At 32.1% G+C, this 20,966-nt stretch overlaps 1 protein-coding gene across 2 annotated transcripts in view; it reads right to left on the bottom strand.

Annotated features, from left to right (window-relative positions):
* PTPRQ (protein tyrosine phosphatase receptor type Q) overlaps positions 1-20,966 on the bottom strand; it is a 246,041-nt gene that overhangs the window by 31,880 nt on the left and 193,195 nt on the right. Inside the window, exons 36-37 of one of the 2 annotated variants that reach the window (XM_074270859.1) lie at positions 6,669-6,695; positions 5,894-5,975 (exon numbers count right to left, since the gene is read on the bottom strand). In XM_074270859.1, coding sequence (XP_074126960.1) covers positions 5,894-5,975; positions 6,669-6,695 — 109 coding nt within the window. The remainder of the gene's footprint in view (positions 1-5,893; positions 5,976-6,668; positions 6,696-20,966) is intronic. The other variant, XM_074270860.1, reaches the window with a different exon arrangement.

Below are 20,966 nucleotides of genomic sequence, written 5' to 3'. Positions count from 1 at the left end.
TGTCATTGAATCTAAGGTCCTCATCTTATAGATGAAGAAACTGAGGCTTCTTAAAATAGTTAATTAGGCAAAAGTAATGCAAATAATAAGTAACAAAGTTAGACTTTGAATCCAGATCCTTTGTATGTACTTTGTATTCAATACTGTGCTTCCAATGTTGTATATGTTGGGATATGTGATCTCCCTTAACAAGCAGGAAAGAAGAGGATTCTGTCATTCTGAATCGACTACTTGTGTGTTAACATAATCCCAAATAATGTCAAAAATCAATATTAGAACAAAACAAATATTGCTATTACTGTGTAAATTGTTCGCCTACTCTTCTGTCTCTTCTCTGCTGTCTTTATTTTATATCAGTTCACAGAGGTCTTCCTAGGTTTTTCTGAAATTATTTTCTTCACCATTTCTTACAAAACAATATTATTTTATCACATTCATATGTAACTTTTTCAGCCATTTTCCAGTTGATGGCATCTCCTCAGTTTCCAATTCTTTGCTATTACAAAAAGAGCTACTATAAATATTATTTTACATATGGATCCTTTTCCTTTTTCTTGGATCTCCATGGGAAAAATACCATTTTTAATAAAAATATACTTTCCCCATCATAATGAATGGCCACAAATCCATGGAACATTTGCAGAACTAAAATTATAGGTGACCTATGGAATGGTGCATGGTGAGGACAAGAACTTTGTTTCATATAATCACTGATAATTTCAGGATGAAACATATAGTAATGGGAAATGAAGCATCAAGTAAAGATAATAGACAGTTTTAGTACTAGTTATATAGCTAGATGGCAAAATGGATAGTATACTGGCCCTTGAGTTGGACCTTGGATATTTACTAGCTGTGTGCTCCTTAAACAAGTCACCTCTGGTTACCTCTGATTGTCTTGGTTTTCTCAACTGTAAAATGAAAAAAGATAGCATCCCTATTTCCCAGGTTAAAATGAGCATTAAATGAGATACTTTTTATACTGCATCCCCAATGCCAGGCATAAAGTAGGTGCTTAATAAATGTTGCCTTCTTATATTGGTACTATGAGTTATTAAAAGAAGAAGAGAAGGGGTTCTAGCATTTCAGATGAATGTTATGTAGTCCAATATCAGAAACCAATATGGTTTGTAATATAAATGGCATTAAAGAAGATAAATTTCCATGTGTGATGCTATCATACCCTGAGCCTTGCAACTGACAGTTCCTATTTATAGTTCCTTTCCCTTTAAATTGTAAACACTTTGAAGTCAGGGCCTTGCCTTGCTCTTCACTTTGTATGCCTGACACTAGCAAAAGCAAATTTTAAGTTAATTACTTAATTCATCTTCTGATAAATTTACAGAAAAATAAGGACAAAAACTGGGACAGGATGAAAAAGATTTTTTGGTTACCAAAAGGGAACATAGAATAATGCTCCTTAGTAGTCCTCTTTAAATGAATAGAGGACCAAAATGGTTAAATCCATATTTGTTAAAGTAAGCAATAGTACTAGAATACGGAATGTTTATATTTACATATTTATAAGAATTTCTAATAAACTAATTAGAAGTATGATGAAGAATTCTTTCAATATCTAGAATCTGAATATTTTGTAATACAAAGCAGGATCTTAAACTTAAAATTTCTAGTGTTGTAACATTCTTCTTCTCAGAATCAAAGGGATTGCTCTCACTATTTCTACTTTGAAAATAAGATAAATGGGAAAATGTCTGTTGTCCAGACTATGACATGTTTGATTAATTCAAACTTTTGAATTAATCCATAATAGATATAATTCAAACAAAATCTGTAAATACATAATGAGAAGGTTTGATCACATTTGGGAAATTTCCCAAACTACTTATTGCTAGAAAAGCTCATCTTTTTAAACTCAAAAAATGAATGAAAAATCAGTTAAGGGTTTATTGTATGTTAAATAATAGTGATAATGAAATTAAAAAAAAATAAAGGATATGATTCTTTCTCTCAAAAAGCTTTTATTCAATTTCAGGGAAAATGGAATTGCTATAAAGTTCAAAAGTTACAAGCAGTACTGATGGGACAGCCCATTTTGGGCTGTCATATAAACCCATATTGGTTTGTACCATTAAGTCAAATGGACCAATAGTCCAAAAGGGTCCAAAGGACATAAGAAAGTTGGATGGTAAGAACTAAGAGATCTTAGGATGCAGTGGCAGACACTAAATGATGAGATCCTCCACCTTACTAGAGAGAATAGAATTGATTACTCTCATTTTATACAAGATGTGTCCATAGTCAAGTAGACTCAATTTCACCTAGGCAGACCCAAGTGGGGACAAAAGAAAAGAGAAGTAGGGAGCATATTCCCAAGAGTGGTAGGTTTTCCCTGTATAACTTAATTTTGATTAAGGACTACAGAACACCAAACTTTCTGAACAGTCAGAATTGAAAGAGATGCATATAGTAATAGAAAGAAATATGGTGACTATAAATTGGTTGTAGCATACTGCCAATTATAAATTTGATAGGAAATAAATGGATAATTGGCTTTACTGAGGGCATGAATGATCAGGAGAGGAGATAAAATGGATATGCATTGAAAATGAGAAACAATGGAGAATAATTGAAGAACAACACAGGTACCATTATGCTGAAATAGTTTAAATTATCCCCATGTGCAAAATTATTTTACTAGCTCATTTTATAATAGCAAAGAACTAAAAACTGAGACACTGCCTATCTCTATTGTGCTATAAGAAATGATTAGAAGAATAGTTTCAAAAAATACCTGGAATGAATTATATGAATTGATGCAAAGTGAAGTGTGCAGAACCAGGATAACATTTTATACAGTGACAGCATTATTGAAAGGATGACTATGACCATCTTTAGTCAATATGATCGCTATTCTGATTAGATCTACTTAGTTACTCTGATCAAGATATTGATCCAAGACAATTTCAAAGTACCTGTGACAAATACTTATTATTCTCCAAAAAGAAAATAGATAGACTTTGAGTGCTGCTTGAAGGATACATTTTTACTTTATTTTTCTTGTGTTTTCTTTTGCAGCATGGTAAAATGTGATAATCAATTTGATATAGAGAGCTGATGGATTCTGAGGAGAGAATAAAGGATATTTTCTTTTCTCTTTTTTTCTTCCTTCCTTCTTCCCTCCTTCCCTCCTTTTTTCCTTCCTTCCTTCCATTTTCTCTTCCTCCCTCCTTCTCTTCTTTTTTTTCCTTCCTTCTAGAATGGCTAATGTAAGAATGTATTTTGCATAACTGTACATATTTGTAATAGTTTTTATTTGTCTTGTCTTCTGAGTGGGAGGGAAAGGGGGATGATAAAAGAAAAAATATAGAGCTAATAATAAAATAAAATTGAAAAGCAATTAGAGAAAAATAAATTGAAGTAGTTAAAGGAAAGCTAGCATTAATAGAGATACCATTATGATATGATACATGTCAATGGAACCACAGAGTAATTACAATATAAAGTGCATTATCATCACAATAACCTTGGTACTATGATATCAAATAACATTATATGCATCTTTTAGATGAAGAAACTGAAGGAGAAAGATAGAGAGGTTGGCAAATAGCAATAGTTTAATAGCTACTTGTTGATTGCCTACTTGACTGAATTGTTCTTTTAAGTGGAAAGTTGGCCTAAATTCTGAACACAAGGCTTAACAATCTGATTAAATTTCATTAAATCAAATTATGATCTAAGATAAGTTTAATGTGCAAAGACTTCTAACCATTCGATTCCTCTTTTAAGGAAGCCAGAGGCAAACTTTTCACTTACAGATTTTTAGCAAATTTGTGAATGTAGCATAGAATCGGATTAATTTAAATTTGCATTGAGAAGGTATTGGTTTCCAACATTTTTGCCAAACTAACAGATTTGTGGGTATTTTTTTATTAGTGCAAATAATGAATCCTGAGTCCTATGGAGTGGTCAAATAGGTGAAATTTGCTTTGCATACTTTCATTGCACTGGAACCAGTTACCATATTTTGCCTCATTAGATTGTTATAATATGAATTCAACTATATGGAATCACTTCATAGAGTTTGTTATATGCACAAATTGGTACCTAGCTATATAAGTGTAATTCAGCTGCTTTAATGTGATGTGACATCATTACTTAATATACAATGAATAAAATTATTGAATATTTCAATATAGCAAGAAATTTTGTTTATCCATACTATAATTTTAGCTACTTTAACATCCTTCAATATATTGTTTTAATAAGGGAGGCAATGTGAATCTGCATTAAGATAATAATATACATAAAACATAATTTTGCATACTACAAAATTTACAACATATTTTAAGTATGGACTAAGTTTTAAAAAGTAACAAATGGATTAATGTTATACTTGTTTACATTAAAAAATCAGTACTTGGAAAAATATTCACTTAAATTGTAGAATAAGTTTACAGGTACATCATTCCAATGATACATTTTAAATATATGTTTTGAAATCATAGTACTTTTAAAAAATAATAAAACAAGAAACTTTCCTGATATGAAACACCAAAATGCAAACTTTTATGGCTAGGTAATTTTTTCATCTATTCAGTCATGCATAATTATATTATTATCATTATTGTTCTAATGAAATTATACTTCTCTTAAGAAAAAAGTCTCCTCTCCATTACTGCTTAGAATTTTATGGTACCATTGGTTTTATTAAGTCCAGACCAATATTACTTAACTAGCATAACCAAAGAGCTGTAGGAAACACCATTAATCTTCTCACATTTTTGTAATAATTCCCTGAGAGACTGAAATATTATAATCTAGACTATATAAGTACTTTGTTTTGCTCGTATTTTCCTAAGTTCAAACAGCTGATAAATTAAAAATGAAGTTTTGGGAGAATGGATTGGAAAATTATTTCTGTGATATAAGACCATCATGCATGTTTTAAAAAAGGTAACTTTAAAGGCCAAAATAATCAGCATTATCAGACATCTAAATATATTTGAATGTAATTTTCAAAGCAGTGTAAGTGAAAAGGATAATAGAAAAGTACACAGAAACTTTAAATGTGTTTACAGGAATGCTTAATAGAGTTTATTAAATGAAAGTTCTATGTGAACTCTAAAAAATAGTTTTTCCATCAAACTCTTTTTCCTTTTTTTTCTCTTCCACAAGTTTCATATAGGCCCATAAATGAAATTGAAACATAAAATTGAATTCACACTATTTTGAGTTATAATTATGTAAAATATGATAATTGGTTCCAGTGCTATGGACATATATTGCACAAATTTGAATAATGTGACCACTCCATAAGCCTCAGGGATTCATTATTTGTACTAAGCAGAACATCGCCATAAACTTATTAGTTTGACAAAAATGTTGGAAACCAATTCCCTTTCAATACAAATATGAGGTAATTTAATTTATTCTATATTCACACATCTGAGAAAATGTCATTTCAAATTCTGTTTTCTGGTGTACCTAATACTGTTCTTATAAACTACAAAGATTAATCTAAAACAGGACTTTTTTAAGTCAAATAATCACTACTTCTATTTAAGGATAAAATGTAAATTCTGATTGAGATTTTTGAGCTATTTACTTATCCCTCACAAAAGTCAAAAATAGAGTTTTACTTTTGATAGCAGGTCTGAGAAGAGATGGGAGTTTCTCTTTCCAGGGGAGAGAAGTCTAAAAAAAGATAATTTTTTTCCTGACACACTAGGTGAATAATTCTGATCAGGTTGCATTAAAGACTACATTGACCAAATCCGTGTAACATTACTATCTAAACAATCAACCTGGTAATTAGGTATTGATTATCAAGGCCAGAGTCCTTCATGGCCTTGCCTGTTTAAAATGGACATGAAATGTGACACATGAAGAGACTGGAGGTCTCACTATGTTGTGACAACTGCTAGGAACATACCGAAAATTCTTCTTCAAACTTTAGGTTGTTGTTTGTACAGAGCTCTTCGACATGTTGCAGGAAGGCTTTCTTGCTTATTGGCCTCAAAGTAAGAGAAAGACATAACATGGAAGAATGTTAACTTTTTTTTCCTTTATGCACAGGACTGCTCATACTGCTTGAGAGTTCTAGAAAATAGACATTCAAAAACCAAGATTTTGTTAAAGAACTCAAGCAGCCTGGATTTTTAAATGCCATTTGATCATCTTTACCAATAAAAATCCTTTCATTTTTTTTAAATGATGATTCAATTTCTTAGCTTTCTTAGCATAAAACAAAAGTCAATGAAAGTTTGTTTGCAAGAGATTTAGGATTAACAATTTACTATTCATTGCAATCCAAGTTCTCTAAGTCAGAGAAAGTGCATAAAGTTATCATTGCATTCTAAAGTACATAATACCTCTTTGTCACTCAGAAAACATTTCATACATTACAAGGTTTTAGAAGATATAAAATATTGCAGTGACCTCATTCTCATAATGACATGGATTTTAAACCCCAAGGAGTTTAAATAGCCCTGTATTACTTCCCAAGCTAAAACACAGACATGCAGACTTCACCCCAGAGAGAGAGAAAGCATTTCTCCAGTTACCATGCAATTAGTCATGCTTTTATGATTTATATCCAGCTTGGAGGTTTTTTGTAATAAACATACAAAGAGGAACCACACATCAAGATTCATCAAGCCAGTTAATCTACAGTCAACATTGAAAAAAAAAATCTTGAATCAACTTACTTGATGGATTTTCTATAACTAAGTAACCTGCAACAGAGATTATGTTAAATGTATTGTACATTAGATAATATGGTGCATCTTGATAAGAGTTCTAGATGCAAGCTGGAAGCACATGAAGGATCCCAAAAGTTGATAGCTATTATAAATGTACAGTATTATGCTTTTAAATTCTCTAATGTGATTCCTTTGCTTAATTCTTCTTCATTGTGTTTATTTTCCCCCACTTCCTAGTTACTCTCTGAAGTTGTTAGATCTTTATTAATTTTTTTCTAGGACAGTTCTAGTTTTATTATACTAAATGTTTACTAAAACTACAGTTTTACTATAGCATTACAATATCTAATGGTCAAAGGGATTTTAAATAGGCTTTTAAATGACTTTTAATATCAAAGAAAGTAGGTATTAGAACAAAAGTCTTCAAGAAAAATTCCTTCATATATAATCAATCTTAATATACTAGTTCAACAAAATCACATACACACATAACTCACCAAATTATATTTTTAAAGAACTTAGACTCATACTTGAAAAAGGTAAAATTATAACCAGTTATAAAATAAAATATTAACTTGTAACGTACACATCAATGTTTCACTCATTAACACATTTAATCATGCATAATGTGTTGAACACTGCAAAAAACAACCAAAGTATATTGAAATAAAATAAGTTAACATATAATTGTAACTATTGTACTGTAATAAATGAAAAAAGTAGGATGGTTTCAGAAAAAAAGTAGAAAGATTCATATGAACTGATGCAAAGTAAAGTGAACAGGAGAACATTATACACAGTAACAGAATTATTATAATGATGACCAACTTGTAAAAGACTTAACTATTTTGAGCAATATGATGATCCAAGATAATTCCAAAAGACCCATGATAAAAATTTATATCTATCTCTAGAGAAAGAAATAATGAGCTCTGAGTACAGAAAGCATACATTTATTTATCTTTTTTATTTTTCTTGCTTTTGCTTGCTTTGTTTTTCTTTTCAACATGGCTAATATGGAAATATGTTTTCCATGAATTCATGTGTAAAACTTTAAAAGGGTTTGGTTGGGGAAGGAGACAATTTAAATTCAATTTTAAAATAAATATTAAAAATAAATAAAAGATTTAATTGCATTTTCATATCTTCTATTTTGAGCACCTATGGATTTTTTATTTATTCTTGACAATTCTAAAGTGAGGTAGATTTTCTTTCATTCAAGAGGGGATTAGTTTTGATGTTTAAACAAACAAAAATAGATTGTCAAATATAGCATAATGAATGATGAAGAAAGGAGACATATGAGTAAGATGTTAAAATGAAAGGTTCTACAAAATATATCTCCTTATAATAGAAAGGTGGGTAAAGCATAAATGAGGGGGAGCTAAAATAGATTATGTAAACTTTTATATGAGCTTAAATCTTTGTTAGTAAATTCACATTAGTGGAGTATCTATAAGAATCCCTTGAAAAAGAAAGAAGAAGAAAAAAGAACAGATAAAAAAGAAAAGATTTTTTAATCAATTGGAGCATGGTTGTGCTGCTAAGCAAGGGGTGTGGCTGGATTTTTTTTTTAAGTTTTCAGAGTAATTAATGGGAAGAATATTTCCAAAATTATAAGAAATTCATTTTTATTTATAGAATTTACATTTATCACAACCTACTATTTAGAAAAGCCTAGCCATTGAAAGTTTCACAAGTGGAAGGTGGTAGAAAAACAGAGGAGGAACAAAGCATGGTGAAGTACTTAAATCCACTTACAAAAGCAGATTTTTTTTTCTTTTTTTTCCCTAAAGAAATGTGATCACACCTTAAACTATCATAGCTGGATCTTCTTTTTCTTAGTACTAAGAACTTTCTAAAATAACTTTAGTAGGCATTTTCTTGATTATCTTTACTTTCTTCTCTTTATCTTTGGTAAATTTTTCAAAGATATTATTTGTAAAAGGTACTTTGGTGAACAGAACCTTTCCTGTGCTTGCAAATGTTAATGGACCAGTCACCATACTAATCATTTTGAGATTGAGATTTTACTGATGTTAGTAAAACTATTATTAAATATTTGCCAATTTTTAAATTTGGGAATCAAACTTCCCAATGTTCACCCAAATAAACTGTGAACATGGAAGATATAAAGAAGCTAATTTCAGAAAATGAAATAAAAGAATGAATTTTGTCATAGAATAAGATATAATCTGAGGCAAAAGATTTGATACCTTGGGCTGGAAGGAATTGGCACCCATTGATCACTCCAGCTTTTGGTGAACATTAAGAAACATATGTAAAATGATATAGTAATTATGGTCCAATCATAGATGATATACACCTAAAAGACAAAACTTACTAAAACCACACTGTTGTTGACAATCTGAATGATAAAATTAGGTGGTGATTTAGCATGAAGAGTAAACCAAATTGAATTCTCGAGGTTGCTCCTTGTCAGGACTTGTGACCAAATTAGTAGCATCAGATTTCAGAACTGTTGACCTGGGGCCAAACAAAAACTTCTCTAAAAATTCACAGTATCCTCCATGTGAATTTATCTTTTTCTATTTGTAATACTTTGAAAGACTCAATGAATTGTGCTCATTTATCTCACATTTGTCTCTTACCTACAATTGACACATAGCTTACTCTGTGTTATGTTTTCACCATCAAAGGTAAGTATTAGCATGTTATATAATACTATATGAGTTCTCTTAAATGAGACTTTATTTCTAATCCTTATCATTCTTTCTATTACAATCAAAAGAATAATTCAGATATAAAGGTGCCATTTGGACATGTGTCTCTCTTGATGCAACTACAAATGAAGGGTGACCAGAAGGGAGGTGGTCCAACCAGTCTTTTAGAGTAAAGGCTATTACATGATCAGGCCAACTCTTGATACTCATGTCAATAAGTTTTTTTTTTAGCTTTGTACTAGCTACCAGATCTTGTGTTACACTTGTTTAGCTTTCGAGACTCCAGAAAAATCTGTCTGTCATGATTAGGAATCAAAGTAGGACTTTTGAACTAGAATGTTAGATTACTGGTTTTATTCTACATCTAAGAACTTCCTAAATTTTGGAAGGATTGTAAGATTTGATGTTAGAAGACTTCAGCTCTAATTCAATGTCTAGCATTACTACTTATGGGACATTGAGCTAAATAGTTAACTTCTTTGAGCTTCATTTTCTTCAATTGTAAGGGTTGACCTTCACAATGTCAAAGTTCCCTTCCAAGTCTAAATCTTATATTAAATATTGTAGGGCCTCATTTTAGGATAGGTCCCATTTTAGGTTAAGGGTTGTGATCAGCCTTAGATCACAGATCATTCAGATAAGCACCCAGAAGGTAGAACATGAGACATGATAACACAAAAATCTCTGTGTACCATATTGCCCCAGTGCTTCATATTCAATTAGGAAGTCAAGTGATTATTCTACAAATGACACTCAAAGTAACAAATACTGTTATTTTTTACTTTCTTCTACATTATCAATAGCAATGGATGATTCAATAAAAAAATAAAGTCAGCAAAAAAGAAAAGTAAAATCAAATCTATTGATTTTGGAGTGTCTATAGTTGGATATCTAAAAGAAAAGTAGAAACTTAAGATTTCTAAAGATAAATTTTAACCTTCAATCCTAGGGGCAGCTAAATGGCAAAACAAATAAAATTGTCAGACCTGGACTACTGATCCAAGTCAAAAATGTTATTTGCATCAGTTGTCTGCATGTTCAAATAAAAGTGAGATTTTGGTTCAAATCATCCAGATAATGAGCTCATTTCTAAAGCTGGTATTATGGGAATAGTTTTAGTGGTCATCTGTGTTCTGAAACCATTATACTTCTTGGTGTTCGAGAAAATTAATTTGTTTGAAGAATAAATGGACAGCTTTAGTTAATATATATTGGAGTTTAGGAGAAATAGGAAAATGTGGAGTTGGAAAAGTCACTGAGGATACAGGTGATGATTAAGCATTGATGAGGTAATTATGTTTCTTATAGGGACAATTGTCTGGTTAGACAGACATAATAACTTGCAACTGAGATCAATTTACATATATATTAACAGTGCTATTTTGCAAGGACAGATATTTTTATCTCCTCATAGTGATGGAGTTATTTTTTTTTAAACTGCCTCTCAGAATACAGAGTACACAGTAGGCAGCTAATAAAGGTTTTTTGTGGTCAAATGAAAAAAAAAATATCTTGTGACTGTCTTGTTTCATTGATTCATTCAGATTGATGGGCTCATAGTGTAAAGATAATCACCCTACTGATTGTGAGGGAAATTTCCCTATAATAATGTAATTTCAAAATTTTTCAATATAGAAGTAGCACTTTAAACTATCAGATTCTGAGCTGCCTTTAATCCCAGGATATTGCCCCTCCCCCTCTTTTTTGAGAAAGGGTATTATTTCATGTCTTGGCTTTTTTTTTTTTTTAAGTCTATCAAAAACCTAAATTCCACTCAGATTACTCCTGATAGATCCAGAGACAAACCATTTATTTATGTTGGCAGTGGTGATTGAAGACCATATTGTCACACAGACTCAGCTTACTCTCAAGGTCAGTCAGTTGAAATCTATAGGGAATTAAAATTTAGCCCAAATAGAAAGGCACAGATAATCCATAGACAGGAAGCTTAATCCAGTATTACTGATGATACAGGGGAAGAAAAAAAGGAGAGATGTGTATTTAACCAATTATGTTACATTAAGAAGACAAAAAAAGTTCTTACTAACTTTGCTTCCTTTGTGTAATTAAACTAAATAGCAGATTAACCCATGCAAAAACATAACAAAACAAACAAACAAACAAACAAAAACCAACCCACTATTTTGATGATAAAAAAACAAACTTATTGGATAATTCTTTCCATTTTTTGCAAAAAAGAAAAAAAAAGAAAGACTGTGACTGAAACTTTATGAAGATATCAATTTACTTTTATGAGATAATAGACTTTAGAGTTGGAAGGGACTTTAGATATCAACTTATTCAATACCTTCTCTTTACCAATAAGGAAAATGTAGCCTCAAGAATTAAAGGGAAATAGCTGATGTTGCACAGGAAGTATGTAACATATTCTACATTGAAATACATTAGAATTTACATTAGATATTCTAACTCTAAGCCTGGGATCTCTTTTTTTGGATCACTCAAGCAAGTGTTTCAATTAATGTTTCTACTTTTAGAATAATACCAAAGTATTCAAATCAATATTTTGAACTATGTTTTTTTTTAGGTGTTTCCTTTTTCCCTTTTCATTATGAGTTTCCTTACAAGTCCCTTTAAACATGTTTTTCTGCAGACCCAACATTTCCTATTCATCATACACTTAATTCAAGATTTTATGTTGATGGCTAGTTTTGCTCATATGAGCATGAACACCCTCTACAGTAAGGGTAAGATAATGTACCCTTTATTATTAGAGTTGGAAAATGAATCACTAAATAAGTGATAGCTAAACCCTTGTCAGCCAAAGCAGGACTGTCAGAAATAGCATCAAGAACAGACAAAGCAAGCCTGCCTAGAGGAGGGCAAAAGGCAGGAAAGTTATTCTCAAGGATGTCAAGAGGCCGAGTTCAGATTTCCAGGGCAAGGAGGGCAGAAAATCTCCCATTTCACTGTTCTCCTCCTCATTGGCATGACTATCTCCAAAGCCCCAACAGACATTTTACTTACTGAACCATACAGTTTCAATTTAAAACCTGGGACACAAATGAAGGTATCTCTGGGGACAATGAAGCAAAAGCTGATACACCAGTTGATGGACAGAATGATGCCTCTGCTGACAGCCCTGGTTCACCTATTGGATGCGATAATGATGAAGGTGAAGAGGTGGACATGAAGGTGTTCAGCTAGGACTTTAATGAAGATGGGATTGATGACATGTTAACAGCCAGAAAAGAAGTATGTATAGTTTGAATCATCAACCAGGGAGGCAGGCAAAATGTGAGTCCTTTTCTGTAATTGAGGTTAGAAATGAATCTCTTTTCCTACAATCAATTTGTATGGAGAGCAATCTAGAGTGGAAAAAAAACTACAATGATGACCTTATCCTAGATTTCTCAATTTAAAAAATAATTACTTCCACTTCAACTTATTATTATTTCTTTTTTTTGGTCTAAACTCCCCTTGAAGGGGAGTACACTCAATATCAAAACTCCATCTAGTAATACAGATCATAAAATTATGGGTCTAGAGAGGGAAATGTACTTTAGAATCCATTTAGTTCACCTCTTTCATTTACAAATGAAGAAACTGAAACTCAAAAGAACCTTAGTGATTTGTTCAGTGTTACTTAGCTAATAAGTGGAATAAACAGAACTTGAAGCTAGATCTTCCTGAGTCATTTTTCAACATTCTAATTGTCCAAATGCCTTCTATGGTCTTGTCAAGTCCTTTTTGGCAAGTTGCCTGTGGCACAGAAAAATCAAGTGATATACATTGTAACATTGTTGGTATATGATACAATCAGGATTTGAAATTATTAGATTTTCCTAATTTCAAAACTGGCTATCTCCTTTGCTATGGTGCCTTTCATATTTCATATGTATATGGTTAATTATAAAAGACCAGAGAATACAAACGATTCATGTTAGGTATCTTAAGTAAGAGATTTGAATCTTTGTTGAACATGAGAGGCTAACAGTGGTCAAGGAATCTGTTATTTATTCTAGAAAGAAGTGGTACTTATGGGCTATAAAAGCAGTGAGATTTCCTCTGAAGACAAGAAGAGATAGAAGATTTTTTTTTAATTTTAATATTATGGGGGGTAGCCAGGTGGTGCAGTGGATAGAGCACCAGCCCTGAATTCAGGAGAATCCAAGTTCAAATCAGATCTCAGATACTTAACACTTCCTAGCTGTGTGACCCTGGGCAAGTCACTTAACCCCAGCTTCGCGGGGGGAGGGGGAGAATTAATATTATGTTGAAAAAGAAAGACATTTGGGTGAGTCACTCAATGAAATAATATTTGGCCATTTGTTAACCTGGAATGCAGAGAGGTTTCACCTCTGAGTACTAGTTGGTAATGAATATATTATGTGTGGTGCTATTTCTAGCTCAAAAGCATTATTCATCTTCCTTTGACAACTGCAGATTCTTAGTGAAAAACTTATTTTCATAAAACTATTTCAACCATACTAATAGGAAATCTCATCATTAGTTGATTTAAAAGAAAAATGTATTAATACAAATTCAGAATTCTCATCTCTGTAAATTTTGGAAGTGAATGTGTTTATTCTGTTGTGATTATTCTTAGACTGAATAAAATGACCTAATAAATTTAGAAGCCTAGTACTAGAATATGCTATGATTTAATACTACCCTATTAGAGTATCAAGGTTTGAGTTTGAAATGAGCCATAAAAATCTGAGATTCACTTATTAGAGAGTAGAATGTAAGCTCTTTGAGGACAGGCCTTATTTTGTCATTGTGGTTTCCTGAGAAGTTGGTGATCAATTGTTATATTTTTGTTCAATTGAAGAAACTGACTCATTTGGGATGGACCTGAAATTCAAGTCATTTGCCATTTGATTCACCCTCACATCTTTTCATTTAGTGAGCTGTTTATTGAATTTGGGGTAAGCTGCATTTGGATAGCAAGTGGATTGAAGCTCTGCCTAATTTGACCTTTTGCTATGTCCTTCCACAAGCATGTACATCATTTTGCAAGGGAAAACAAGGGGATACTTCTGACCACAGGGGAAATATGTACAATCCTTCACAGCTGGTCACCTGTTTAGTAGCTTTCTGCAGCAAGGGGTTAGGGTTAGGGAAGCTGGTATTTTTCTTTTCAGATGTTCACAGAAAACTGCTTGATGTTTTGTTTTTGTTTTTGAGAGGAGAAAAGGAGTTTAGTTTCTAATCTGTGACTTAGATAAAGCAGATCCACAATTTGTCACACTAATAGAATAATAAATTGGTATAGTGACTTTCACTGAAGGAGGATAACTTGTAGAGATGAAAATTTATATAATTATGAGTCCATAATAATTACTTTAAATATGTGCAATATTAAGTTTATGAATGCATAATAATTTACACATGCTAATAAAAACACAAAAAAGTAGCACTGACATGCAATGAAGAAGAAAAGCTAGGAAAGAGAGACACATCATAACATATATGTATTTTTTTTTGTTTTGGAAAAATGAACACATATAACTAGAGCCTGAATAAATTACATAATGTAAAATGCAATAATACCACACCACCTGTCAACACTGCAGTTACAACACAGTGACTTACTGGATGACAAATATGTCCTTGCGTCTAAAGAAAAATGAAGAGTATCTGAAAGTAAAGATCCATTATTGATTTAGTAGATGAGCATACTCCATTATTCTTGGATTTATTTTGCTTTGTTTTTTGCTACTTTGAGAAAATGTGTACTGAATTTGTTAAGATCTTCATTATCATCCTGGATGAGTATGTTGGATGCAGACAATATTGTCTGATGGCTAGATTCTGGATGACAATTACTGATATAAAACTTAAATCAATGTTAGAGTTTTGCTACTAAATTAATCCAAACAGTAATTTTGTGCATGAGTTTTTAGCATCAGCCAAATTTCTTTTTTATTTACTGCAACCTTACAGCTCTGTAAAAGTGAACATATCTATAACTTTTCTTTCCTTATCACCACCACACTCTTCTCCCAATATATCCACCAGCCAGATAAATATTTAGAATAAATAGGTCGAGTGGTTGTCTTTTATCTTGGTACTTTCAATAATTTCTGATGGTTGGCAGGCTCTTCAGAAAGGATATTGTAGGACATTTCCCATTTAAGGTGATGGTCACCAAGATTTATTAATCTTACTTAAAGTAAAACTAATGTATGAAAATACAGCATTTTACAAAAGACAAATTAGTTCAGCAGTCATTTTCATAACCAAAGGCTCAATATAAGATCCCTTTAGATTAGGAGTTTATAAGCTTTTCTATGTGTCATGGATTTTTTTAGTCCCCTTCTCAGGATCATGTTTTGAAATGTTTAAAAAAAGCAAATTCATAAACCCCAGGTGAAGAACCCCTGCTTGATCTCTATGATATATGCATATAACATTGATTACAATTCCATTCTATAATCTATATAACTCCTTGGAGGACTGAAATATTACCTGGAACAAATATGAACAAACACACAATTGTAGGACTTGAGAATCAAGAAGGGGCCAGCAAGCTAGTTAGATATTTATACAAATGCTTTATTTTAAATAAAACAACCCCCATATTATTATTTTACAGAATCATGGCACCTTTTATTTAAAACCTTTTTTTTTTTTTACTAATAAAATGTGAAGGATCATGTAATCATAGAATTTTAGATTTAGATCTGGAAAGGATCTTGGAAGTTATGTAGTTCAACTTATTTTCAATGTGAAGAAACTGAGGCATAACAGTGACTGGACTGAGGCAAATATAGTTTTTGGACCTAGTTACTCTAGTAGATCCAACTAGGGTCTGGTTCTAAATCCATAGCTCTAATTACTACCTTCCTCTATTTTCATTGAGTTGATCAGCAATGTTTGCCTTTGAAGTGGAACATGAGAGGTGCTGCCTCTGAGTTAAATTTAATTTTTTTTATCTCTACAAAAAGTTTGGTTCACAGCTAGTTCAGATATCAAAATGTCCCATTCTCCAGTCTCTATTCTCCATTCAGCACTGGCTTCTAACTCAAATTTATTTTCAGATGGAAAAAAAGATGGCATCTGGTGTAGCCCAATGACAGTTGATTTTTTAATTGCTCTATCAAATGGGTTTGAAAAGACAAGAATCACGAAGTGTCTGTCTCACAGAAAATATTCAGACTATGATGACATTCATGCTTTGCTCTTCATCACTCTAACTTCCATCAAGCTTCTTAATGATTTTTAATCTTTCTTTTTAAATTTATTTTTTTAGTTATATATTCTATCCCTTGTCTACCCTTCCCTCAACCATTGAGAAGGCAAACAATGCAATACTCATTATACATATAATTATGCACAATGTATTTCCACATTATGATTACATTTTTCCTAGGGAGGAATCTGCTATTTCCTTTAACTCTCACTAAGGAACTTGAAATATCAAACTGGCTGAGATTGAGAATAGCTTTCTCAGGCCTTCTTTTCTTAATATGTTGCATTATTAACAGAACAAATCTCTGACTTTATCTGTAAAGAAAATCTCTTTATCAATGCAGAAATTTTTCATCTTAGAGATTTGAAAGGGGCACTAAGAAATAAAATGACCTGCCCAGAGTCAATTTAAGCTCAGAATTTAAATTGAACCTTTTGAATGGGTTTTATGGACTCAGATTGGTTCCCTGACCCCTACACCAGGCTGGCATGACCCCTCCTTATACACATCTTCCATTTATTTTGGATCTATGACTTAACTGGCATAGTTACAAAACTCTCAGTAAAAAAAAATCCAAACATTACCAATGAAGATAAACTATACAATCTTTGAGAGCTTCTGGGCTACACAGTCAGTATGTGACAGTGAAAGATGTCAGTTTTCCTGATTCCAAGGCTGGTTCTCTTGAATCAACCTGCTGAAGTTTTTCTCTTAGAAATTACATATTTAACATGTATTGGACTACCTGCCATCTAGGGGAAGGGGTGGGAGGAAGGAAAGAAAATTTGGAACAGAAAGTTTGCAAGGGTCAATGTTGAAAAATTACCCATGCATATGTTTTGTAAATAAAAAAAAATTAATGAATAAAAAAAGAAATAAAAGGAATTACATAAAAGTTTAATCTTAGATGGAACCCAAAGTTCTTAATTAATACTAAATGCCTAATATTAAATTAATATACTTAATACTAAATTGGGCTATATACAAATTGCTCTTGAAAGAGGATTCAGTGAATTCTTAAAAGAAATTCTGGCTTGGATAAATCACTTTATCTCCTTATATCTCAGTTTCCTCATTAGTAAACTGAGGGGCTTGGTTTAAGGCTGTTTTAAGTTCTAGTTGGATAATTTTATGAAAACCAATGAACAATTAATGAGGAACACTCAAAAACTCTTTTCACTTTGTCTCAGAAAAAAAAAAAACTCTATGTGGTTTTGAAAACATGTCAAAAGTAAGTTGTTTGGCATTTCTGAAAAATAATGTGAGTCATGATTTTTAATCATATTTGACTCTTCATAACACCATTTGGGCTTTTCTTGGCAGAGATACTGGAAAGGTTTGCCTTTTACTTCTTTGTTTCATTTTATAGATGAGAAACTGAGGCAAACAGAGTTAACACAGATTTGACCTCAGGAAAATGAAATTTCCTGATTCCTGGTCCAACACTTTATTCACTGTGCCATATTATTTAATAACAAGGGTAACATGAATTTTATTGAAAACAACATTCTTTGACAGATTTTGACAGTTAGTTTAGGCCCTTAGTGCCTAAATTAAAAGTAATGTATAAAATTTAAAATTTGAAAACAATCATCAAAATAACATTTCATCTTTTTTTTTTTTCCTAACAAATATGAACTTGGAATGTCATGTCTATTCAGCTATAAATGATAGGGCATTCAAAAAACGATGAAATCAATGAAAAATACCATAAACTTTTGGCATTAGAACTAATAATAGAATCTTGTAGGGAAACAAATACTTCCAAAGAGTAATTGTTTTACTTAGGAACTGTCTCCATAGACCTACTCAAGCTCTAATTAAGCTTCAGTCACTTAGGCAGAAAGACTCTGCTATAAATCTTTATCTAGATTATGATAAAAGCCTCTTAATTAATCTCCCCCACTCATATTTCTTTCTCCTCCAGTCCATTTGGTACAGGATGTTCTAAAACGAAAAAACTGAACTAAGACTTTTTGGGACACCCTGTATAATGCCAGGAAAGTATTCTGCTTCCCCCCCCCTCGGGGCTTAGATTTTACCATGCTACTTTCCTACTTGGCAAACTCCAGTGGCTCCATATTTCTATATAGTGAAATAGTGTTTAGATTTCAAAAGTTTTCACAATCTGACTCTAGTCAATCTTTCCAACCTCATTGTTCAGTAATCCCCTCATGAATCTAGGATCCAAATAAACTAGAATTCTTGGTATCCCATATCCTTTGCCTTAGCTGTCCCCATAACTCAGAATGAACATATTCCTCACCTCCACCTCAGTGAATCCCTCCTTTCTGTACATGCATATGCACATGCACATACACACACAAATACAGGCACATGCATACACACACAGACTTTCTGGGAGTCTCCAAGTACTAATACCCATTCTCTAAAACCACTTCACTACATTATACTTGTTTTCTCTTTATATTCTTTGTGTATACATTTTTAGAAAAATATTATTTGTACTTCCCTCAATACCTGGAGCATCCTCATTTTGGAACATTCACCTACCATATTAGCCCTTGTCCTATATTCTTTTTTCCCCAAGGCAATCTAGGTAAAGTTACTTGCCCAGGATCATACAACTAGAAAATATCTAGAATATGAGGCCAGATTTCAACTAAACTAGATTTGAACCTCCTTAGGGCCAGGGCTCTAGTCTCTGTGCCCTTTAGTTGCCTTTCTCACTTTTTCCCATTTCTAAGATATTTCAAGGATTTCCATTTTAAATAGGACCCTGACAAACTAACCTTCATTCCCCTTGCATTTATGACTTTATGGCCATGCCCTATCATATGTTCCTTTATCCTTTCCATTATTTATTGCTCTTTTGTGTGTTGCCTTCTCCCATTAAAAGGTAAGCTCCTTGAAAGCAGAGAGAGACACTGCTATGTTAATTGATCTATCCAGTCCACCTATCCAGTCCAGTACAATGGATTCAGTGATTTCCCTCCTCCAGGAAAAATACAAACAAACCTGAAATATCCTGAAATTTCAAAGAATGCAAGGACTGCTCCTTAAGAGTCCTGTTACATTTTCCATGAAATTGTCTCTAAAACAAGGCTCCTTCGTTAGACACTTAAATTAAAATGTCAGAACATGGACTCACAAAAACAAATTTAATTAAGAATTCTTTGTTTTGTTGCATGTGTAATTGGGTAATCCCCATTACCCAATAATTTCCTGTGCATATTCCATTCTGATACATCCATCCATGAAAAAAAAAATTTTAATGTGATTCATGTTTTATTGAACTAAATCTAAATAAAATGATGGATCACTTTAGTGTAATTGAATGAAATGAAATAGCTATGGATAAAATAGAACATTATATTGCAAAAGGATGAAACTAATAACACAGGAAGATGTTTGTAAATAGAACAACAGGTTGATTTCTTTTCTCTTTAGGGTAAAAAGAAAGGCACTGATCTAAAGAAGCGTAATACAAGGATAGGTATCAAAATGCAAAAAAATATAGAAGAGAATAGAAGAGAATAGACAGCTTTTTAAAAGATTTAATACCTAGGCATGCTAATGACTCCCTGAATTCCAAATGATTCATCAATTCAATAAGCATTTATTAATTACCTAGCAGGTACAGTGCTTTTTCTGAAGCACTGAAAAATACCTTTTTATTCTCATTTGAGAGAGAACTTATATATGTAGAGAAAGTAGAGAGTCAAACTTCAAAGCCATGAAGATTTGAGCAACCTTTTTTCTGACACATACAGGATGCATGATCCTAGGCAAGTCACTTTTCCTCTAACTGCTGTAGATAATTCTCTAAGATTGTAAATTGAAGGAAGAGAAGGTGCCAATCTGGGAGTTCTGCATATCAATCTTCACCTATCCCTATCCTATTCTTGATCATTTTCATTTTATTATTGTCATTAAATTGTTTTGCTTGTTTTTTTTGTTTTGTTTTGTTTTGTTTTAATCATGTCCAACTCTTTAAGATCCCATTCAGGGTTTTCTAGACAAAAATATAGGAGTAACTTGTAATTTCCTTCTCCATTTTCATTTTATCACTGATAGATTAATTTATGTTCTTGGATTCAACTATAACCTCTTCAGATAATTCTTAAATCTCTATCTCCATATCTAGTAACTCTACTAAAATCCAGAATCTTCATGAATTTTCCACTGGCACTTTAAACTCAAAATGTTCAAAACTGAGCATATTATCTTTCCTTCCTAAAGTAATTTTAATTTCTGATAGAAACAGATTTGATAACTGAATATAAGGTAAGTGAAAGTTAAGGGAGACAGATTCCAAGAAGACTGGAAATCTAAATAACAAAAACAGGGAAATTTAGAAATTTAGAAGATTGCTTTGTTGCCTTGGGGGGGGGGGGTTGTTTCTTTTTATACAGAGAATATAATTAGTTTTCTTTTGAATATGTGAAGCTTGAGATTCCCATGGGACCCTTTGTTTCATTGTGATATCTCATTAGATAT

Source organism: Sminthopsis crassicaudata, chromosome 5 (genome assembly GCF_048593235.1).
Source record: "Sminthopsis crassicaudata isolate SCR6 chromosome 5, ASM4859323v1, whole genome shotgun sequence".
Taxonomy (NCBI): Eukaryota; Metazoa; Chordata; class Mammalia; order Dasyuromorphia; family Dasyuridae; genus Sminthopsis; species Sminthopsis crassicaudata.
Note: the sequence above shows the minus strand (reverse complement) of the source record. Positions and strands in the feature narration are given on the sequence as shown.